Source organism: Ptychodera flava, chromosome 9 (genome assembly GCF_041260155.1).
Source record: "Ptychodera flava strain L36383 chromosome 9, AS_Pfla_20210202, whole genome shotgun sequence".
In the NCBI taxonomy this organism is placed as follows: Eukaryota; Metazoa; Hemichordata; class Enteropneusta; family Ptychoderidae; genus Ptychodera; species Ptychodera flava.
Genome location: NC_091936.1, coordinates 38,974,900 through 38,999,830, shown reverse-complemented (window position 1 = coordinate 38,999,830; position 24,931 = coordinate 38,974,900). Strand labels below are relative to the sequence as shown.

At 38.6% G+C, this 24,931-nt stretch overlaps 1 protein-coding gene across 16 annotated transcripts in view; it reads left to right on the top strand.

The window, feature by feature from the left end:
• The window catches only part of LOC139140931 (rho GTPase-activating protein 5-like), a 75,924-nt gene that overhangs the window by 26,776 nt on the left and 24,217 nt on the right, over window positions 1-24,931 (top strand). For 5 of the 16 annotated variants that reach the window (XM_070710427.1, XM_070710423.1, XM_070710434.1 and 2 more), the window contains 16 exons: window positions 2,434-3,091; window positions 4,156-4,374; window positions 6,630-6,923; window positions 7,349-7,501; window positions 11,758-11,866; window positions 12,249-12,372; window positions 13,106-13,301; window positions 14,275-14,439; window positions 14,811-15,068; window positions 15,813-15,979; window positions 16,227-16,392; window positions 17,655-17,701; window positions 18,220-18,309; window positions 20,506-20,619; window positions 22,506-22,568; window positions 24,335-24,472. In XM_070710427.1, coding sequence (XP_070566528.1) covers window positions 2,434-3,091; window positions 4,156-4,374; window positions 6,630-6,923; window positions 7,349-7,501; window positions 11,758-11,866; window positions 12,249-12,372; window positions 13,106-13,301; window positions 14,275-14,439; window positions 14,811-15,068; window positions 15,813-15,979; window positions 16,227-16,392; window positions 17,655-17,701; window positions 18,220-18,309; window positions 20,506-20,619; window positions 22,506-22,568; window positions 24,335-24,472 — 2,961 coding nt within the window. The remainder of the gene's footprint in view (window positions 1-2,433; window positions 3,092-4,155; window positions 4,375-6,629; window positions 6,924-7,348; window positions 7,502-11,757; window positions 11,867-12,248; window positions 12,373-13,105; window positions 13,302-14,274; window positions 14,440-14,810; window positions 15,069-15,812; window positions 15,980-16,226; window positions 16,393-17,654; window positions 17,702-18,219; window positions 18,310-20,505; window positions 20,620-22,505; window positions 22,569-24,334; window positions 24,473-24,931) is intronic. The other 11 variants (XM_070710437.1, XM_070710432.1, XM_070710436.1 and 8 more) reach the window with 8 other exon arrangements.

Below are 24,931 nucleotides of genomic sequence, written 5' to 3'. Positions count from 1 at the left end.
ACGTCATTATGTAAATTAGCTAGTGCAACGCAACGTTGTGTCACTGAAGATGGATTATGAAAATAGCAATGCAAATGTGTCCACAATGTTTACAAAAGCTCCCCGATTTAACCGGGATAGCCACGTGCATTTGTTTTGATTTTTAAAAATCGTGAATTACACGGAAACCATTCCTTATCTTGAACTGGCGACACATCTCAATTCTGGGTCTTACTTCAAGGCGTATTCTCAGAGAATTTTGAAAATTTGACAGAAAAATGAATGATTTGGTATTTATCATCCTTAATCCAGTGGTCCTTCAACTTTGTCTGGGGGCCCTTATGTCATTCTAAATCATAGATTGATTATTGTTCTCATTATCCACTGGTGTGTTGGACCACTAACAGTAAAACAAATGAGGTCTCGCAGCTAATTTACATAACAAGAAATGTAATTCTTATGGTAATGAGTTTTTATTGTTAACCTAAAATTAAAGTGTGGTGGCCACCACTCTATAATTGCTCTGGGGCGAACACTGCAAGCAAAATACTTCTACCGGTTTATGTTTGTTAGCGTCATGGATGAGATCTGGGGGTACTCATACAGTAGATCTGGTACATCTGTCTGTCTGTTTATCCATATGTCGGTCCACAGCCAAACTTTGCTATGCCTGGACTTATTTCATTCAAATTTGGTACACTGACAATGTATTATAAATATAAATGCATAATGCACATCAAAATTAGTGTTTGAGACATTGTGATATGGTCGCCAAGCGACCATTTTGTTACTATTTTTCCATGTCCAGATCTGCTTCACAGGCATGCCTTAAACAGTGTCATTCAAAGTTGGTATAACTGTAAGGGCAATTACATATGCACTTCAAGTTTGGGAAACTGATGCCATCCAATGTGGCAGCCAGCGGCAATTTTTTCACAAATTTTTCATGTTCAGTGTTTACACTGATTTCATTCAAACTTGGAACTTTGTACTTGGACATTGCACTTTAGCTTTTAAGCGATGAACAGTGTTAAATAATTCTGGAGTCACAAATTGAAATCAGTGGCACATTGTCATTCAACAATCATAGATGAGAACTGTTACAATCCAAATAGGGATGAACTGTCCTCACAAAAACAGGTGATCCGGCAGGGACTGTGTCATTGATGATGACTGGAGTAAAATTTGCAATTTATGTGGTTTTCACCGGCTTGGACATCGGCAGTATTTATGCAAGACTATGCTGCAAATGTACCTCTACACAAGTGTAATAAACTAAATGTTTGGTATGTGTGACCTGAATAGCAATAAAGAGCGGTTTCACATCTCAGCCTAACAAGGAAGTAAAGCCTTGACCTCTGATAACCTCTTTGTGTTTCCCCACGGCAGTAGTTCCTCACAGCCAGGTAGAGTACCTTTATTCGTGTTCAGTTGCTGAAATGAGGCCTAGCACTCTGGTCGAATTTAAAAACTTGCATAAACATAATGCAGTAAAGTTCTATTCATTAACAATAATGTTTCACCTCCACGCATTTTACATTAAGAATATGTGTAAGGTGTGTTTCTTCAGGCCAAATCTGGCTTTTGTATAGCATTTAGGATTTGGTGGTCACCAGACTACAATGCACATGTATGTACATTGTTCGTGCGGTCAAGTTTGCTAGTCGTACAGGCACTCTTACATGTTCATGAACAGTTGTGCAAAATAGAGTCTCTATTGTGCACAACTGTTGATGAACATGTATATTGACATTTCTGGTTTGTCAGACCAGTGGTCTGGGCAGAGGGTTACATTCACCTGTCTGAGCAAAGAACAAGAGCGAGAGAAGGTAGTCAGGGACCCCTTTCCAAATGCAGAAAAATTACATTGTGTTACCGTTGATGTTGATGTTGCCCAGTATCAGCTACATAGGTTATGGTGATTTCTTCTCATTTGCCATTCAATAGGCCAAACCCGGAATTCGAATCGACCACGGTACAAACAAAGCCATGTGCGCAAACGCGCATAGATGTATGTGTATTGCCATACGCGTTAGTACACATGTGGGTTTGTTTGTACCGGCATCATGTGATTATTTGGGCGTACTGAATCTGTAGAACGCATCGCGTCCTTTTTATTCCGGAGTAGAACCATTACCGATGCCCTGATGGTGATTAGCCCATAGCCAGTAAGAGAGCAACAGTAGAGTATAAATATAACGTTAGCAACCTGTGGTGGTCCTTGCTAACTACTGGACAATATCACCGCTGTCCTACAACTTTGAATACATGGTCCACACCAGATAGTTTGACGATGTTGCTTTCAAGGTTTGTTTGGACCTTGGCATTGATGTTGTCAACTAGCCGAATGAGTGTAAGATGTGAAAATTGTGGAAAATAAAAGATGCAGGAATTGTTGATAACACAAGTTGGTACATTCAGTCATTTCATTGCTACTACTGTTTTCAATTCCAGGTCTAGAAACAGAGTATGAGCAGAAACCACTGCCAGATGGCAAAATCAACATCGATGGCTTTCTCTGTGTCTTTGATGTCAGCACTGTGCACAATCGCACCCTTGAACAGCAAATAAAATTTCTAGATGGCCTGTTTAACCAGCTACTCAAGACCAAGAAACCGGTCGTGCTTGTAGCCACCAAGTGTGATGAGGCGGTAGACCACTATCGGAAGGAAGCGGACAGGTTCGCCACAAGCAAAAAGGTACACATGATTGAGACCTCGGCCAACGAGAACGTGAACGTGGAGACGGCATTCATGTACCTCGCGCAGCTGATTGACAAGAGGGTCAAAGCGAAGATCGTTACATATCACGATGCCTCAAAACACCAAAAGCAAATCATCGAGGCGGCCACAGAGAATTACAATGCTCTGCTTCAGTCGCGGGTGACTAATTATCACACCCTCTGGAAGACAATGCAAAAGGAATTTGAGAAGGAGAAAGAGTTTGAGAGGTTTGTTGAGGTGCTAGGCCAGAGACGAGCAAAGCTTATGTTTCAGAGACATATCAAGAAGCTACATGATGATCACCTGACGAAGAAACTTTTACAGTATTTGAACACTTTACCAAAGGCATTAGACGACTTACTTCCTGATGTTAACGAGATAGCCGGGAAGTAAGTACCGTTACTCACAACCTGTTCCCTGCTTAATTAACCCTTTCCCTGCCAGACAGTATCACTTCCCCATCGGCCAACTCAGTGAAAAGCGGTATCGAGCCAAAATCATCTGTATTTCTACCCATTTGGCTTGGTCTGTTCCAACAGCTTAAGTCCATAAAAATCATGTTTACAGCATCTGTGATTTCAGGGACCTTCAAATAATCAGTTTTTGGTTAAAATGCAGCAAATGGGACATATTGTGCTTCATTAGTTTTAATGAACTTGACCTGATGATGAAATATGAACAACTACAGTGCACTCTACCAGCATGCGGGGCCTTCTGAGAAACTTACACTTCCAAATACATTGTCTGTCTTCAGGATAAACTGGCTTTCCCATCCGCAGACACACAGCTTGGTTACTAAATCTTTCAGAAAGAGCATATAGGATTATCCTTAAGTTAGTGCAAATGTCAAAATTTAAAGACTTAAACTTTCTCTGGAACTTTTCTACATTAAATCATTCCTTTTAAATCAATGGAGAAAATAAAGGGGTCACCGTGCAAAATTTTGTACCAGAGAAACAAATTCTCTAATATTTCCCAACTCTTTAAATTCAAAGTGTCCATCATCCCTGAGTTAACTCAACAGGTTAATGATGATTTGTCAATCTTCACAAAAAAGCTAGGGAAACGTAGTTATTCAGTGAGTTTCAAAATGAACACCCTACAAATGGCAGACCAAAATAGTATTGTAAATTTGAGAAGACGAATATATGTCCCCGAGGCACATTCTATCCTAAGTGCAATTGAGGCAAGTTTTTTAAACATGATCAGCAACATATTAAACTTCTAGCAATTTATTCAATTCAACAATGTGCAATATACTCCTTAGAGTTGAAGGCAAGATAATAATACTGTAACATCTAAGCTTTCTGTCTGATGCAAGACTGTAAGCTTTACATGTCTTGATGAAGGGCCGACTCTGACAAATTTCCAGAAATTTCCAAATTAAATCAAAGAGTGCAGAAAATTGCTACTTACAAGGGTATGCTGACTGTAAGTACTTTTGTTTGTCTAGGCAGTGGAAGGAGTGCCATGAAATGATTCGTAAACACCCAAACTTCGACAAATGGTTTGTCATGCTTGAGGAGGGTGAAAACTGGAAGGAAAGTGACTTCATCCACAGAGATGACGAAATCAAGATTCCCTTTGATGTCCTATCGCGCAACGAACCAGAAACAGAGAGGGGCTTCCGGGATCATATCAACAGATTGAATGCAAGATTGAAGAAAGAGAGGTACGTCAGCCTTTATTTCTGTAACGGCAGGGACAATAGGTTGTCTAGGATTTCTTTTGAGTGAAGCTTCCACAAAAGTGCTACTTCCGTAGATCAGTGTGCAGACACCATGTGAGGAAATGATTCCATCATGTCACGGACGATGAAACAAACAAGGAATAATGAAGCAAACAAAAACATTACATAGATGAATGAAACACATTCCGAAGGACTTTTATTTCTTGTTGCTCTGATGGGTGCCTAGATTAAGAGTTGTAATCATGAACCACTGCTATGATGCCTTTCAACTGATCATTTGCTGATTATGAAAATAAAGGGACCTCTTGAAAGTGAAATGCACCGTCGACATCAAGATTCCGAAACGTGGAACATGAAGCTGATTAATGTCCACAGTAATATTTTAGAAAAGCTGGCAATCTGCAATATGGTATTAATTTGCTTGTCTAGGGTAGCCTTTATATGATAAGTAGAAATGTATATGTGCCCCCTAGGATAATGTTTAATTAGTCCCCACGGACACCGTCCGGGGGGACTTATAGGTTTGGTCATGTCCGTGCGTGCGTGCGTGCGTCCGTGCGTGCGTCCGTCTGTGCGTCCGTCCGTTCACGCAGATATCTCAGAGATGCCTGGAGCGATTTCATTCAAACTTGGTACAAGGATTACTTCATATGTCATACAGATGCACATCGATTTGTTTCGTGATACAATCCAATATGGCTGCCAGGCGGCCATTTTATTACGATTTTTTCATGTACAGAGCAACAACTCAGGCATGTTTCAACTGATTTTATTCAAAGTTGATACAAGGACATTGACCAATGTCATAGATATGCACTTCAATTTTTTTGGTGATACGATCCAATATGGCCGCCGTGCGGCCATTTTGTTACGATTTTTTCATGTACAGAGCCATAACTCAGGCGTATCTCAATCGATTTTATTCAAAGTTGGTACAAGGACATTGACCTATGTCATACATATGCACGTCAATTTGTTTTGCGATACGATCCAATATGGCCGCCAGGCGGCCATTTTATTATGATTTTTTCATGTACAGAGCCATTACTCAGGCATGTTTCAACAGAATTTATTCAAAGTTGGTACAAGGACATTGACCAATGTCATAGCTATGCACATCAATTTGTTTTGTGATACGATCCAATATGGCCGCTGTGCGGCCATTTTGTTACGATTTTTTCATGTACAGAGCCATAACTCAGGCATATCTCAACCGATTTTATTCAAACTTGGTACAAGGACATTGACCTATGTCATACACATGCACATTGATTTGTTTTGTAATACGATCCAATATGGCCGCCGTGTGGCCATTTTATTGCGTTTTTTCATGTCCAGAACCATAACTCAGACATGTATCATGCGATTTTATTCAAAGTTGGTAAAAGGAGATTGACCAATGTCATACATATGCACGTTAATTTGTTTTGTGATACGATTGGTCATACATATGCACGTTAATTTGTTTTGTGATACGATTCAATATCGCTGCTGTGCGGCCATTTTGTTATGATTTTTTCATGTCCTGAACTCAGACATGTATCAAGCGAATTTATTCAAAGTATTTTTATCACAGTATTTTTATCACAGACCTAATGAAGAGGACTCTATCCTCTCTGAGGACCTGTAATCAAAGTACCCATTAACAAGTGGGGACTGTGTCATCAACGATGACTTGTAATTGTAATATGGACCAGTGCGATAACAGCAAGGCTTGTGTATATTGGTTATTGTTTATCTGTGGAAAGCTATTCTCTCGGAGGGAAGGCTTTGCATTGATAAGCCTCATCATCTCTATTGGTATACAGAGGTGAAGCTCTTCTCCAGTGCAGTGTAATAGAGTTGTGCCAAAATCTGGTTGTGAAGGAATTTCAGTAGAAGTAATCGCATTGACAACAGTAAACTCATGCTACAGATGTTTAATATTTTTGGGCTGTAATTCTAACAAAGCAGTCCTCCAAACAATGTAAAAATTCACAGGTATTTAGTGCCGACAGAACAAAAAGCAGGCAAGAAGGAGTTGAGATCATCCAACACTGCACTGTACTGAAGCATTTAACTAGAAAACATTGGCTTAAAAATAGCTATAACAGGTGATGAATTGGTACAAGTAGTATCCCATGGAAAAGTGGAGGTTGAAGCTTTCTCGGGATTTCTAAATTAACTGTCACAATATGAGTGTGGCAAGAGCACCTCTACTGTATTGTTGACTCCTGGTTTCTGTGTCGGTCTTTCAGGATGAAGGCAGAGTTCAAAAAGCTCCTGGAAGAGACAGGAATGATCTCAGCGGGAAAGAAGTATGAGGATATTACCGTCTTCTTGCTGGAATCGGAATGCTACCGAGAACTCAATGATCAAGAGAAGAAAGAAATCTACGACACACACCAGAAGGAGCTAGGCGAGCGTGCAAAGGATGACTTCCGTGAACTTATGCTGGAGTACTCAGAGGTGTTTGCCAAGCTGGACCCCAACAGGACAGTATCAAAGGATGACTTAAAGAAGATTCATGAAGCACTGAAAAGGGAAACTAGGTAAATGAGAACTGGCAACATTTATTGTGAATGAAAATATCAGAAAAGAACAACAGCTCCCAGTTGACATGGCAAAGGCTTGTCTATCATGTTACCCTGCATAGTCTACCTGTGATGAAGTTCAGAGAAGTTCATCAGAAGTGGCCTGTTTTAATTTTTGAAGTTGCTTGTATTGCCTTTTCTGCTGTTGTACCCTGTCTGTAGGTCTTGTCTCTCCACAAAATAATTGGATGAAAAGATTAAATTTGATATATCTGATGTCGCATTCATAAAGTTGATTTTGTGTCTTTTAACAATTTAACTGTAATTATCACCTGTACACCAATATTGTGTAGTTATAGAACACCACCAGGTTTTTCTTGATGTTTGAAGTAAGGTGCTTCTTCTGTTTGTCATTGTTAATAATTTATAATTGTTGTTCTCAGGTACTCTGCCTTAAATTTCTTAGATCAAGACAGAGATGTCCTTTTACTCAGACATATTGGATTCCTCCATAACCCCACCAAGGAAACTTGTCTGAGCAGCGAGAACTGCATTGACAACCTGGTGGAAAAGTGCTTTGACAGCAATGCTCACAGGTAAGCAATCCAACCTCTTCTTTGGTTTCTTCATTCCCATGTGACTGAGTGAGAACTGTTGACCTTGCTACTGACCTTCTCTGCTTCTGTAGTTTCTATGGTGACTGGGGTTACTGCTTATCTGTGTTTTGGGGTCAGGCTGGCATGAGAAAGAAAAAAACAATAGGCAGCTCAGTTTTGTTTTGCCTGTGTCGCAAATAGAAACAGATCAATGACAACGTCGAGTGGCTTGTTGCATTTCTTGGAGAGTGGGTGCATTTAAGATGAATCTGTTAACCTGTGCAGTGTGGAACCATAGACCCTCGAGAAAAACGGGACAGGCAACTGCGATAGAGAACAAAGGGTCTATGGGATTAGCAGCTTGCCATCTATCTTGGAATAATTAAGAGGTGTTAAGGGTCGGGGACTGCACAACGTCCAGTTCATAGACACGTGCATGCGGGTATACGGTAATAATGTTTTCGGATTACAAGTTATTTCGGATTACCCGCAAGTCCATTTTTAGAAATAAAAGTGTTACAACTACTTTGAGAAGAATTCGTCAAAATGGTTTTAAAGTACTTTTTACATATTGGTAGCGAGATTCGACGCAACTAGAAGTCTGCAGGGAGTCAGTATGTTGCTGTAAAGTGACAAAGTTTCGAATAGAAATCCGAAACACATACCGCTGCAGTTCCAGACTTGACAGCAGTTGACATCACAGAGTTGTTTACATTCTGCAATCGTCCGTGTATCTCCGAATTTTCCCTCGTTTTTGCAGTTTTTTAACCGTCGGAATATTTTCTGTGCGAGGAGTGCGCTATGATTCGGTAAAGTATGTATGTTAACTACTGAAATGTTGTTGTTTGAAAACTGTGAACGGCCAAATTTACGAGGACAGCGTTCAGCTTTGTGTAAATGCATGTCTACCTACTGCTTCTGAATCCATCAACCGATGGATAGTCCCGATTTATCACGAAGTTTCTCCTGACAGCGAAAGTAAGTGTTACAAATGTATTTTCTAGTACTTTGCGGATGTAAACATGTGTAGCTTATCCGAACTTTGGTGTTTCTTTAGGCTAAAACATACCAAAATGTTAGAGGTCGTGTATTTGAGCTCCGATGGAGTAGTCATTTTTTGTGTTCCCTGATTTTCGTCAAATGTTGCGTGACAGATGAAATAAAGGTCAGATTTTCGTTTCGCAGGACTGGGGAAGTGTAAACCTGTCTAACTTGTAAATGTTTGTTGTTATCGGTGATTTTTATGGTAGGGAATGTAAACTTATATTGTCGATATCTAGCAAGTTTTCTGTAGCGTCTATGGCTAAATGTACACAGTTTTTATCGTCTAGTTTTTTCCCGTTGGCTTCGGCTTGAATCCAAAATGTGATCTTCATCGTTACCAGAACATTCACCATGACTAGTATCAAAAAACCCTCAAAATTCTCTGTGTCATTACTCGGAACGTGCCATGCAAGAGCAAAGTGTACATATTCAGAACGTCAGTTTGATCGTTAATGAGATTCAGTGTTAAGTACGAAGTATTGTTGTGGGGGACCGCTTGGCAAATAAACTTTAATGTATTCAAAGATAGATCGCACAAAGAAACCTCAGCAGTTGCCTGTCCCGTTTTTCTCGAGGGTCTATGGTGGAACTTGCCTCCCACAACATCCCCATTAAAAACGTTTTGGCTGCCAATAACCCACAGAAATGACATGCAGAAATGAAACTATTTTGAAATATCAGGAAATGTTTCCAAAAAATTTGCAGAAGATAATAAAGAAATTGCAAGCTTTTTCTCAGTTGCTGACCATAGCTCTATTTCTTTCTCTTCCGATAACATATACTAATAAACCCTTTGAAGGAGAGTTAGGTAAGGAAAAAATCAAAAAACACTCCAGTATATCATGCACCCTCATTATATTGCCATGCTAGACTTGTTTCTATTCTTGCATAAATTTCTGTAACTTCTGCATTGAATCTCCAGCCTGTTCTTTTTTAAGTAATCGGTTTGACCGCTGTTAAATGCTTGCGTATCGCACCTGGTGTATAATGGATGGGCTGAAAAGTCATCGGTAGTGAAACTGTCTAGTGCTCTATGTCTACGGTGGATTCATGTCACCGCTTTTGTAGGCAGTGTGTGAATGTTATTATGTGTGTAATTGGTTAAAAGGTAAAATATGTTTATTTTTTTCGTTTTACAGAAATCCAGTAAATTATCCTTTATTTTGCATGAGTTATGATTTTAATATAGATGTGTTTGATGTCACTGCATATTGTACGATGTGAGAATCCAGAGTTGAATTTTCTTATAAATGACAAATTCCAACTTAAAAGTGGCTTTCTGAGCAAATTTCTGTCACAAAAGACAATATGGCCAAAATTACTTTTGATCTTTGTTTTTAATCATCTAATTGTCAGTTCTTTCCTCGTCACAAAAACAATGGGTTGTCAGGTGAACTTTTTAACTCAACATTGTAAGTTAGTGAGACAAACAGGCATAGTACAAAGTGACAGGGTCAATTTATATTCCCATTGTTGGCTGCACAAAGGCAGATGCTATCATACATGTAGTATACAGTTAGCTGCCGTGGAGTCATTCAAATGTAAAGAGTAGGGCTGTGGTTTTCTGAAATGTAACGTGATGACTCATTGTTCAGAAGAATTTTGTTGTTCTTTGTTTCCTTTATTGTTTTTGTCGAATATTTTTATTAACTGAAAAAAGATTGTAGTCTTTATTTTGTTTTCTGTATTCACATTTTCAAGAAGCTCCTTTATTTTAAGCTCAATCAAAGAATGATTTGATATGAAGGCCCTATCAAATTGTTGTGTGCTGGAAATTTTCATGCAGTATTCATATTTAACAAAGTTACTGATGACTTCCATATTCTGGTTTTAACTTCACAGTAAAGGATAGCCACCATATGGGTGTCTTTTAGGCTGGTGATAAAGTAGTGGCATCCAAGTATTCCGTAGGATATACACATTCATGCAAACACAGATTTAGCATTGAAAGTATTACAACAGAAAATATTTCAAAATAATTGACACACAGTTGCCACTTAAAAGGGCTGTAGTTGCCTTTAGGAAACTAGGCTGTAAACACAAATCTGTAAACAAAAGTTATTGATTTAATATCTCCAGTATTTGCTCACCTTGATATATATTAGTACAAAAACATTGACTTCTTACATGCACAAAAGTTGTTCCAAAGATTCAAAAGTAACCTGTGTTTAATGTATCAGAGTACAGTATTCAGTGTGCCTTCATCAACATAGAAAGTTTTGAATAAGGAAACAGACAGAGGAGATGGCCAAGACTCTGTACATACCCCTTGTACATTATTCCGTATAAGTCACCATCTTCATTTCGGTGGTAGTATTTGCAGAGAAGATCAAACAGTTGTTCCTCTACCCTGTTCATCCCCAATGTCGACGTGTGTAGGTCCAACTGGGCTATGTAAAACTAGATGGTGGTCGTAAAAAGGTAGAATCTGATTATAGGAGAGATGTTTAAGATTGTATGATGAAAGAAAAAAAAATAATTGTGCCAATTCTCTAGTTAGATAGATTCATCACCAAGGTTCAGTAAATCCCTGTTGTTTTTCACAGCAAAGTTCTACCTACCAGTATATGTTAAGGTGGAATGCGCCTTAGGGAGAAATATTCAGACTCTCAAACTTTTTCAGTACTTTTTTAGTCCCCCACTTGTGATTACTCATTTCAAAGCTCTTGGAGTTAGAAAATTTTTGCCTTCCTGGTTTTTCGAAAACCAAAAATTTTATTTTTCCCCCCATACAGTTAACACAGGGAAGGCAGCCATTTTGAATTTGTATTATTGGTACAAGTTAGGTGATTGTTTCTCTAGTACAAAACTTTGCAAGGTGACTCTTGATATTCGTTCTGTATTTGGTAAGAGAATGGTTAAAAGTTTAACTGAGGAAAGTTTGAGCAAAAATTTAAGTCGTAAACTTTTTAGGCGCATGCTACCTTATGACGTTAGGATGACAGGTTTGAGTGCAGTCTAAAGCTGTGGTATCCACATAACGACCAGGTTTCATGTCTTGTACCATAGATGAAAAATAAACCTCGGTGAGGAGTTTCCTCCTTATCATATGCATGGTGGCATATCCTCTGTCGTTGTCAGGAGCTTGTAAGCATCGTAAGTCTTGTTGATTTTATAACTCTTTGAAATCGTGCCAAGATTTCATGCTTCGTAATGTCTTTCCAAGCAGTTCAGTTTGTGACGCAGACCTGTTTCTTTCCTTTTTGATGCAGGCCATCTTCCTGGAACAGACGTACTAGTTACATCGAGTCCAATGACAAACTGAATATCGTGCTGCTGGGAAAAGATGGATTGGCTGATGAACTAGCCAACGAGATCAGAGTATGTGTGATTTTGTGTCGACAAACTTTTGTTGGATTCATTTCTAATGTCATTTGCTTTGACTTTATGATGTTCATTTAAAGTTACGTGAATTTTTTTAGATTTTTATCATACTGTTTACAATAAATTTAAAAATTTATGTGATAGATAATGTGCTATAGGAGACAATATCAGTAGAAGTGTATTATCTTTATCTTCTTCTTCATGTTTCAAGTATTTATATTATTCCAAGACTATTATGCCGCAAGATCATTTCATAAGGTATGATGTTTCAGGCCTGCACCAAGCATTAAGTTACCAATCACACATGTTTAGCCCAATCCAATGTAACTTCATGTCAAATGAAATGTTTCTTGATTTATAAACATTTCTTGGTTTTCAGGCACAGTCTGTTGAAGAAGATTACACGCTCGATGGCAAACTTTACAGTTTAGAATTACGGCCAATTGAAGGCGACGTCTCATTACCAAATCATGCCTTTAGAACCCCACAGTTTATGCCAAATGGTAAGAGAACCGACACAGGTGTCATATGTGGATATATTTCAACTGTGCTGTTGGTCCCTTCAACAGTTTACAGGGCCTGCTAGTTCTACAATTTGACTAGTGTACCCAGACGTCATAAATGATTATTTCATATTTGCATGAGACCATTATTGGCTTTAGCTCACTTGAAAAGGTTCATTTTGTTCATTTTGTAATGCGGTGATATAGTTCTTTCACCTAAAAATCTAATCTGTGATGTTGTGTATGTTCCCTATAACTGATACCTGCCAGGCCTGTTATATGCCATCTTCAAAGTCAGTCAGAAAGTGGCTTTAAGCCAAAATCTTAACATATTTCCACCTACTTTGCATGTTTATCATAGCAGGTCAAGTCGGTAAAAACCATGCTTATGATATCTCTGTTTTCTGGGGCCTTCAAATGTTCATTTCTTTGTTAAGTGCAGCGTATGGATATGGGAAATGTTATGCCTCTTGTTTTAACCAACGTGACATCATAGTGCAGGAAAATGGTTTATATGTATTATGATATGACTGGTTGGTAACAAATTACAAATTTGTAACATGATATGTGTTGTTGTATTTTATGATAGAACAATTTAGAAATTATTTCAATTGTCATATATTTCATGTTCTATTCACATACTTACATGCCTTCACCAATCCAAAATATACTCTTTCACTTCTGTAGATTTGTCAACTTTTTCCTTTTCTTCTTGTCATTGTTCTCCCTACAGCCTGTATATGTGTATATAGTTGTGTGCCGGCTCTAGATTATATCAGGACAAGTTTATACAAAACAGTACTCCCCTCAGACTCATCCAAACCTGAATTTCCTGGGCTACCCCTCGCTGTCATCTTCGCCAGAGAGACTTCCAATTCCGACGCTGAAAATGCTGAATTGCGCAACGCTGGCCAGGAGCTAGCTGATGGGTATGACAAACTCAGATACTTGCACTGTCTGTTCTGTTTTGGTTGTGAAGGGGGGATAGCGAGTGCCCGTAAAAATAAATGGGGGCGGAATTGCATTTTTATGGTAAGATCTTATCTGAAGGATTTATTTCATTGGAAACAAAGTACAGTTCAGGTAACACATGTATGCAGTCAAGTATACAGTATGTCATTTTTGCACATTGGTAATCATTGTGCCTCGTAAAGGCAGGTGAAAAAAAGAAAAGTGAAGAAAAGTTGACATGCTGTGCGTCACCGCATGCATTAATAGGTTATAACTAAAAAGTCAGCAGTTACAAGTATAGCGCCGTCTATGGTCACATGTCTTTCTCGATTCCTGATACTCTCGCATGAGTCAGTGAGAAAACAATGAAAACAACATTGGCTGCCTCCTTGCCCATCGATCGACAAGCAAGATAAGTTTGCTATCTGCTGATCTGTACATACATAGTATCAATGCGGAGACTTACAGAAATGATGTTTTCATATATTTTTTTTTACCCAAAACTAGAGGAAAACATGTTATCAGTGTAAATTATGAATCTGCTAAGCATTTCTAGTCATTTGCAGGCTTTTTACAGCTGCGTTAGTGATGCGTGAGATTACTTGTAATTTTAAATGCGTCAGGCAGATCTGCCCTGCGTCATGACACTCATGACACGTCAAATTGGCTTAGCGGGCACACTGTTGGTAGTATTTCCCGAGAACACTTCAGCTCTAAATGCACAATTGCTCTATCTCTTGGTCAAACAAAAACTGCATTCCAATATCAATTTTAGGTTGATTATAACCACTACTGTGTTCATAACCTACACTTCTAGAGACGACTTATCAATTTTATGTACTTCACAGTGCTCTAAAACTTATGAAAGTACTCAATGCAGAGGCAAACTTGTTTCTTGGAATATTTTTTTTGGAACAAATAATGTAACGTATTCTTTAAAACTCTCAACAGATTGCAGTGTGTGTTCATAGACATACCTACGGATCCACTCTGGCATGGCAAGAAATTCCACGAATCTCAGATCACCCAGGCACTGCGGGGTATCATTAAAACAATTCAATTCCGATCGGGACTCGGAGGTGAAAACTCTCGCGAGTACATGGATCCAGACATCAAGTAAGAGACATTTTCCTTTTGTAACATGAAGCACGATGAAAACTTGGTCTCATTCTTTAGATGTTGTATTGACACTGTGATTCCCTGTTGCAGACTTTTGATTATAGAATGAATGATCCAATTTTTGCACGGATAGCATAAGTGTGTTATTTGTTTTCTGGTATAGTTCTGTATTTTATCCAAAAATGATCCGTATTTTTAAGCAAAGTAGGAACACACATAGTAAGGTATGCTCACTGAAAGTACACAATGGCATCACTCAAGTTACAGATTTGAACCGCTGATGAGTTCTAATGTGTCTCTCCTGAGTTTCCAGCGTGCAATTATGGTTAAGCTCAACCATGATATCTTTTCCCCATATTATTTCCCAGGATTCAGCTGTGCATGATGTGTGATGATCCGTACCCAGCAGACATGGTTCTAGCACCGCTGGTCAACCACCAGTGCTGCTGGATCAATCCGGACAAAGCCCAGACCATTGCCTTGGACACTTTCCTCGGGTCGGAGAAACGAAAAGTGGAGGTGATGGCAGTCTCCTACCACCAAGCCATGAATCTGAAGCAAGATTTACATCACGGCTACATACTAGCGTATTCAACCAAACGAAAAGCCTCCCTGTCAATGTTGAGGTGAGTTTCAACTGAATGCTCCATAATTTGGTATCCATTCTATCAAAACACAAAAGGTTCCATGGAAATGTTACAGATAGCAGACAGCATCTTCAACACATGCACCGCTATTATACCTGATTTTTGTAAATCTGGAAGAAAAACTAGTGTACGTAAGTTAATAAGTGTACACATCTCCAATAAAGGTTATGACAGATGGTGATTATTTCAGTTAAGTGAAAAACATTACCTGAAGTCCAAAATATTGTGCAAACAGTATATTGTGCTATGTTAGCGGATGTAGTTACCTGGTTTATTGTGTTACTATTTTTGAAAACAATTGTCTTTGTCAACCCAAGGGGAACCCCAGTAACATATTCAGCTCACTGTGCCAGACAAAAATGCTACAGGAACTAAAATGTGTATTATATCGTTAGTTCGTGTAATTTTCTGATCTCGGCATGTTTTTGGGGGTAAACATGATTCACACTTCCAAAGATTCCATAAGGGCTCTTTCATGCATGGAATCTTTTGCCGTCAAACGTAAGGTACAAGCCTTTTACTGTCTCTGTCTTTCCTTCTGTGTAGATAGATACATAGAGAGATACATAGATAGATAGAATAGAGATCTACAGATCTACTTCCCTCTTTCCTTCCATTGCAAGAGATTATAGACTAAGATTATCCTAGGGTCACGTAGCATTTCTAAGTCACAGAAGGCAAGTGAAACAAATTCCAATATTTTCCTCTGTGGTTGGTTTTCAGGGCTTTTTCCAGGGCAGTCATACATGTACCGGTTTTGATACTAGCAGTAACACAAAGTAGTGCCATTCTGGACCCTGAATCACAGAAACTGCTGTCAGATGGCAATACCCTGGCTGATGAGCTGGAGGTGAAATTTATCACGGCCTCACAGAAATTCCGGCAAGAAAGTAAGTGATCAATTTGCCGGAATATAATTGGAAAGCTACCTTCTCTGCAACACTTGGAAGATGAGTGATTGTACGATTTCTTGTGGATGCACTTCAAAATTTGCAAGCTGTGTATGGTCTTACTTCTATTTTAAAATTATTTTGATTGTATTTCTGTATTGCATACTTGCTTGAAATATTTTTTGAACATCAAATGTCACATGTAGTTCTCATGTCTTCCAACTGATGGCCGATTTTGTATTTACAGCTGCCGTATTTACACCGTTCTTCAAAGAGGCGTTTGACAAAAAGGGAGAGACAGAACACCGCATCAAACTTACTCGTACTCTGTCAGTGGAGAATCTGAAAAACGAAATGGCTAAAAAGCCCCCGTTCAAACCGCCAAAACCAAGCCTGAGACCCCCTAGGATTCGGTATGTTATCAAGAATAAATTAATATATGTTGTGCTGTGTGTAGCTTTCCATTTAGTGTGCACTTCCTGTTCAAAATCCAGCAGCAGGAAGCTTTGATGTACTTTCCGCTGTATTTGTTCTGTTACCAAAATGCAATTTCTTCTTCTGCTCTCAAAATCTTGACAAATTCCCAGTATTTTAGCTTGTCAGTACTGCCTGCATAATTTATGTGTAAATAATGTCCATTATAACTGTTCTCACCTGATGTCCGGTGTTGACTAGATTACTATTGTCAATGACATCATCACATATCATACATGATGTGCCGTGTTGGAAAGGTAAATACTTGGTATTTCAACATCCCATAGGGAGGCAAATAAAAGCAGAAACTTGTTTTACAGAGCAAAATTTTAGGAAATACTGTCAAAAGTGACAGTGTCATCCCTTCAATGAAATATGCTTTTTGAATATTCCGGGATGAAGTTCTCAACATTGGAATCCTATCTTTGCCAAATATGCCTGTCTCGCACACAGTGTCTTGAGACAACTGAGTTGAATGTGTTCAGTATAGATAAAAAGCATACTCTATGTACAAAAAGTTTAAAAGGAATTTTTCATTTGCTTTTGTCTGATTTCCCTAAGTTTTTAATGATTCATTGAGTACCAGAAGTGCTTGCTGAAAATAGGGGGGGGGGGGGGGAGGCTCAGCATTATTTGTGCTTACTAATTTTTTTTCAAACTGAATTCGTAAATTTACTAACAATTTGGAAAGGTTGGGAGAGCACAGGTGTGTATGAATCGCAAAAACTACAAGTCTTTGATACAAAATCCATACACAGATGAGTGTGTGATGCTTTCCTTGGTCCCAGTGACTGGTTGGAGATGATCTTTGGACAATAATGAAGTTTTGATATCGTACATGGTATAATTTCATTTCAATGTGCATGCTGTATAAAGTCTATTGAATTGCCTGCGACAAATATTTTAAAATGATCAATAACCCAAATGACCTTCATATATAGTATAACCAGTGACTGCAATGTTCTTTTTCAATGTCTTTTACTGATTGGCAATGTGGTATAGTAACAGACTGAACCCATTTCCTGCCAGACAGTGTCACTTCCCCATGTGCCAAGTCAGTAAAGGCGGCAACGAGCCAAATCTCTGTGTTAAAATGCAACACATGGGTCACAAAGAAAACCTGTAAATATATGTTCATGTACAAATGTGAATTGAAATGTACTCAAGTAATTTTTGTATCTCACTCTTTTCTCTTTCACAGTGATGGCACAAGTTCTCTGAAGCCACGGCATTCAAATACAGCCCAAGGTAGTTCAATGTTTCTAAAAACAAACTATGTTATTTATCCATAGTCAGCATATACATGTCACAACAGTGTCCAGAAAATATCCCTTTCTTCTCGCATATACATAGAGCCATAACATGTTTGCGCAGATTTTCAAACTGGCTGGCTGCTTGCATGTCAATATCTTCTGATGCAGAGTATGTTGAAAGAAGACACATAGATCTATTCTAGCTATGAGCAGTGCAGCAGACACGCATGTATGAACGCAAATCATCGTACACCATTACCGTGGCATTTCATCTCAGTGGCTGTTAGACATCTGATCCATCTTTGTGTGAATTCCCAACCGACATTTCTCTCATGACAGTGGCTTGTTTTTCCTCCATATACAACATGGCAGCTCGTATCTTACATGCTTCAGCATTTACTTCCACGATGTGTTGTATTTTACTTTGCTATTCATTTTTTTCCTCATCCGTTACATTTGTTTCCATCTTTTGTTTCTTTACATTTTGGCGCACTCTCGGTGTCTCACTGACAGAGCTTGATGGTACTAATTCTCATAATGATGGCGTAGAGCATTTAGTTAAACCTAGCCAAATAAGGAAAAGGCTTTCACGGAGTGGAAAAGGTAGCCTTAATACATCGTAAAGCATTTGCATGTTTTCAGTGCTTATTTACTTCCATAAACCATCGGTAAAACACAGTCTCATCTTCTGATCTCATGCAAACCAAGCATACAAATATCTTGCTTTTCCCATCGTTAAGGCAAATTAACAGCGTAGCAAAAAAATGAGATAGACCAAGGCCATTTGTAATAAATTAATTTAAACATAGCTTTGGCTATTGTGCAATATACCCATGGTTTATCTGTCATTTGTTACCATGGCATCTGTTTACAGTTCTAATCAAAAGTGTGATGTTTATTTCAGTTCCAGATTTCTACAGCAATTTATAAACAGCCCCCTTTGGAAAGGGTTACTGCAGTTTCCCTTCTGGTGAATTTATCTTACAGTTTAGATGAAAAATTTCATAATGTGTACAAGTGTTCTGTCTGCAAAATTTCAATGAGATCACAGCAAACTTGACTCAAATTTAGTTGGTTTGCCTGAGTGGTAATCTGAGACTGCTGTGTTATTGATGATGAGAATATCCCCACGGTGACGGCTCATCTTCGCATGCGTTTGGCTCCTCTGTACATGCGGTTACACAACACAATGCATGGTTGTGTTGACTATGATGTCATCGCTAATCTGTCAACAGAATGTGTGAACTTTGACCCTCTCTGAGACTCTGTACCTGTTTTTCTTATTCTTCACATGTCAGTTACTTTCCAGAACCTCACCTTTTGAATAGAGTTTCAAATTTCAGGGCTGATTAACCTTTGATCCAAAATAAAAAATATTATTAACTCTGGAGTTTATCCAATGTTCCTCATACACAAGACTGAAAGATCCTCAGGTGAAAGTTTCTCCATATGAAGTGTGAGTGAGGAGCGCCCTCAAGCATCGGATCTGAAGGTCTACTCACATACATGTGTCTTTACATTGTTTCATCACACAGACTGTATTATCATTGCCACTGCTGTGTTTGAACTTTGTCTTGTATGCAAACTCTTTAATCTCAAAGTCAAGGTGATTCAGTAGGAGAAAATGCATTTATGCAAATCACAGGATTTATTAAGTCTGTGAATCAGTTGAAATAATAACAGATCGTCGGAGCATGTAACCATGTGGAAGTGAGCTATCGCCGAACATCGTACTCGTCATATTGCAAAAGTATTAATTTACCACTGGGATTTGCATGTCACTGTTTTCAATATAGACCACTTTGCCAGGTTTCTCGAAGCCACGGATGTACAATGACAGCAAGTATCATGCATCATTTTCATTCAGAGCATTTTCATCCAGAAAATTCGAAAGACCAAATTGCAAAAACCAAAATCCTGGTGGGCATTTAAAATTTTTGCAGCAGTTTTGTGTGTTGTGTTGCTGTTTTTTACTATGTTACTGTGTAGTGTTTACACTACATTTCTTGCTTCTCCTACAAAATCGTGCCCCTCACAGAGTGGTTTTAACTTTATTCACTCAAGTACCTTCTACAGACATGTTATACACCTTATGTTGTTTACCCTTGTCAAATGAATGGTTTGTTCCCCACTGTGTCAATTTGACTTTTATGTGTTGAGTGCCATTAGATATACCATGATAGCTGGGACTGTTATACTTTCTTCAGGATGGCATTGGGGGGTGGAGGTGTATTCCCAGCAGGGTGTGATGGTTGAGTATTGATCAACATGCTTTTTTGCAGATAGCAGCTTACCCCTTTTTTCACATTGACCAAAAGAGAAACCAGACTTTTTATCACAGTAAGCCTCTTCCTTTAAGCCAAACTGCAATGTTTCAGAATTGACATTGTCTGAATTAGCAGGCAGCAAAAACTTCACATTTTCTTCAAAAATGGAAAGTCATCATATCCACTGCTGTTTTTCTCTGCAATTCATAGCCAACAAAATGCAGAATATTTCATAGCAGTACCAGTCATGCCTCAAATCATACATGTTTATTTCGCAAAATTTTCCTGTGAAAGGAAATTTTGCATCTGGTTACAAATTTGGTTTTTTTTTGCGCTCATTAAACCAGCATTTTTTTTCACCATAAAGTAACCAGAGAAAATGCCATGACAATTCAAACATCCCTCAGTACCTCCCCCTGATGGTGCTTTGTATGTCCATGGTGGCTTTCCACTGCTTGGTGGCGCTATTCATCGTGCAAGCAACAGACGCTGGCTCAGACTCTTCTCTTCATTGCATGCTCTGTTCCTCCAGATCCCATCGACATGTTATACAACACAGTTACCTTGGGCAGGATACGACCGCCCAAGCCTCCAAGGGGTCAAGCATCGTTACGACACTCCATGAAAGCCCGTGGCCCTGAGGAAGGTATGGCGATGTGTGGATAGTTCTTTCCCTCATTCTAGATACCCTAAAATGAGTCGTGTGTGGGCATTTACCCTTTTTGAGGGCAATTTGATAATTATATGCTTATACCTAATGATAATTGAGTTGTTAACATCCTCAGAAATTTTACATGTCTTTGCAGCATCACTATTGTAGATATTTAAGACAGTCGCCAAAAAAAGTCATTAATTCAGTATTACATTACAGCAGTGCAATAGAAGTATTTTTCTTTCATCTGTTGAGAAGAAAAGAAATTAAAATTGACAACAGCAGACCAATTAGACATTTTGTCATTCATCGATTGCCTCGATATGCCCATTGCATTGCTCTACACAAGAATCCCACAAAAGATAATCTGGCAATGTACAGCAGCTTGGAAGTTTATCTGATCGGTAGATTTTTCACTATTTTCAGAAACTTAAGGAGTCTGAAACAAGGGCTATTCTCTTAAGTGTGCTCCCCCCCTGACAAGCAAGATTTCAGGAAATTTGAGTCAGTTTTGAAAATTTCTGAAATTTTCTTGAGTCACAATGTATAATTCTCTTTCAACTGATAATTTTCTTGAGTCACAGAGTGTTCATGGGTCATGACGTGCCAAATAGGCGTAGACGGTACACTGATTCTCTACCTGATTGGCTGCTTGGAAATAATTCAATAAGAACAATGGGTTTCTGCCAACCAATTGGCTACAAGCTTCCGAGACGCTGCACATCAGCCCTAAATAACCTGTAAATAATCTGCAATTAGCTTACAAAAAAATGACTCTTAAATTCAAGAGGGAAAATGCACGACTACACTGTGTGATGTTTTGTTTTCTCACGAAAGCTTTTTTATCAGGCATTTCTGATCAAATTACCTTGCTGCTCACAAGTATATAAATTTTTTCAAAGTAACCACGAAAAACTAATTTGTAATATAAAGGTGATCTTAACAGTGCTGTTTTCACAGATTTAATGAGGGTGTGCTCTAGTAAAAGAATCTAACAGCTTTTGTTCAGGAAAGATAAGAGGTTTTTCTTCAGCAAGCTGTCTTTCATTAGAATTAGTATAGACATAGACCTAGTGTTTAGTAATGCATGCACTGGTCTGTTTCTAATCAACAACTCCCCAGTCCCGTAGTTTGACTTGTCTACTTTTCTAATTACCCACGATTCATCTTACCTATACTACGTAACGTCATTTCACGTCTTGTCATACTCCTTCGATCATGTTTTTTCAATCGGTTCTCTTCCTCGGCATCATGCTAATAACGTACTTTGTGGGCAGTTTCTTCCCACTTAGAATTCAAACTTTTCCCCGAAAAACCAAATTCCACACACACTTTCTGTATTATGAAATGTAGGGCCATGAGTCACTTTGTACAAAAACGGCAGGTGAAGCGGTTTGTTCAGAGTTCAACATTACACCGACCAAAAATTTGACATAATCAATATTTTGACTCTGTCTAGATAAAAAGCTGAAACACATTTTATTAATAGGTCCAGTTTAGTGACATTTCATTTTCAGTTTTTTTGATGACATATATCTTTCGAATTGAACTCTGTTACAGATATGAATATTTTATGAAAAATACTCAAAATATGCCCATCATGACAATAGTGGCATAAAAGTATTTCCAAACAAGTCAACATCACTGTAAAAGATGAAAATTTGCCAGTTTGCTAAGTTTGATTTAAAATATCCGTATACTTCTGAAGGTGATAGAGAATGTAAAAATTAACACTTCTAGTCATTTTTGTGTGTTCGTCTAATCCAACATATTGTCAAAGACTTTCCTGTGTATTGTTAGTAGTTTCATTGCCTGTGGATTTTTCTGCGTTTCATGTCTCCTATGTTTTTGTTCTTTTTTTTCTGTGTCTTCCAATACAGATGGTGTGTGGGTTCGTAATAGTATGCCACCAGGGTCGTTTCCCACAGAGCCTGCAATGACTGGTACATGTCTTCTCTCACCACCGTTCCAACCTTCTCTCAGCCTGCAGAAACCACCTTTTTTTTATCCCACTGTTCCCAAGTTCATTTTTTTTTTCGCCCTCCCATGTGGAGCCCAACCACCGCAAACTGTCATCCTGGTGCATCTCGCTTCATCTCATCTCTAAGCCGTTTGGCTTGTGCACCTAATTGACATGCCTGCATTAAATGTCATGCGGCCTCGTGCGTTATGCAGTGGGTGGTTGTTCAGTGCGTAAAAGATAGGTGAAGCTTCACCCTGCTATTTGCACAGCTATGCACAACGTGATTCATTTGGCCAATGTGATTTCAGCCATGCTGATTGTAATGGGATGCATTATTTATGGCTGGTGGTTTTCCAAATCCAAGAGTTGACATTTCATTGAGAATCTGCCCATGTATAAATAAAATGATTCACATTACTTGTGTATAAGAGGGATCATCGCAGTCACCATAACAGGGTCCAGGGACGATATTGCATTTTTCATGCAGAATTATTGGTAAACGTTGGTCATTGATTCTCACATGCCTCTTAAACTGTGTTCGGCCTTCAATTTGCCTGGTCATTTTCTGAATGGTGATGGGTTGATTAACTGTTCTAACACTGTACTTTAACATTTACCTAGCCTTGTGTTCCCAGTGCTGGGTTATCATTCTAATAATACAAAAACAACAAATTCCAATAATTGTTTTGTGTGGTAACAGGTACATGGTGTCTATGGAAAGTATAACATTGTAGCATTGTTCACTGGGCAGCTTAACTTCAGTGAGTTGTAATTCATTCACAGGCTTTTGTGTTTCTCCATCATTATGGTAATATCTTCAAACTTTATTTTCAGATTCATGGTCAGTAAGATAGAAAGTAATCACAATTATCTTTGTTAAATTCCTTTCATCCCTCTCCAAAAAAGATATTTGTCAAATATCTGTTACAAGCAAATGTAGGCTACCCTGCCATTTTGTGAAATGTACAGGACTGTGATCAGAAAAACTGCGGACCGAATCACAAACTATGTTGACCCTAGAATCTCAAAAAAAGAACAGGAAGCATGTCTAAAACAAGAGTGTGTTTCTAGAATTGTGTTTGATTTTACCCCCCTGTTGATAGGCTGTTTATGCAAGGTTTTGGGAAGATATGAATATTGGAATCAAATTTTAGGGGCAAATTTCCATAAAATTCTGCAAAGTCCAGTTTTGGTGAACATTTTTATATTAATCCTAAAAAAGAGCAAATAGATAAATAGATCCAGTGTTTGATCAATTTTTCCATTTTCATTTGATAGGCAGTGTTTCAGAGTTTTTCATTGGAGGGAGGGGGGTTTCCCTAGTGAAAGTACCAGGTAACCACACTGACCAGTGTAATTTTACATCCTTTTAGTTTGTGCATGCATTAGTAACCCCTTGTCACCACCTTTCCTATACTTGGAGTACTATTTCCTGCATGTAGGCTAAAGTTAGTTGCACTATAGGGTCACCTTTGTAATGGACCTGTCCTAGGCTTTCAACGTGCTCACTGTTCTCGCTCAACCGGTAACCTTAGAAGTTTCCAGTAACATTGTTTTTTTTTTCTATGGCACACACAACAAGCCCAGCATAGCGCCCCCAAGTGACCTTTACCAGGTCCACAGATGAAATAACAACACTGCATGAGCGTTCACCAAACATTGAAAAATAAAGGATGCACAACAAATACGTAATTTGTATAAAACCAAGCACTCAGCGTTTTACTTCGTTTTTCTTTTCGATGATAGGGTGGGTTGACAATGATGTCTATGAAAGCGTTGATCGGAAAGACCCACCTGGTACCGCTCCTTGGCAAAAGACAAAGACACAGCCGCCATTGCCGCCACCTCTTCCGCAGCTGCCACCTACTAGTTCTTTCAAAGAGGGTAAAGCTTCTTCTTTTCCTTCTTCCACTGACCCCTTAACTCCACTTTTTGCCCTCTGTATGCTGTAACAGTTTCCTCCCAGCAGTTACAGGTTCTTACAGAAGTCTTATTGCATACTTTGGGGAGTCTGCAACTCATCATTCAACTAGACCATTACCAAATCCACTGGGACTATTGAAGCCCGTGCATGACTCTAGTGTTTAAGCCTTTGAGTGCTGTAATTTTTCCTAACAAAATTTTAGTTCAACATTTTACCAAATTTTATGAATTTTTCTGCATTATTTTTGATAATTTTGGACCAACTGGATATCACATTTCATTGGCTAAAGCTTTTTATCAGAATTTTGGCAGAAATCTGAAAAAATTGACAGGTTATAATTTTTACTGGCAACGAAAATTGACTTTGGTTCTCAAAGGGTTAACAGGACATGGTGTCGTGACAGAGGACAGACAACACAT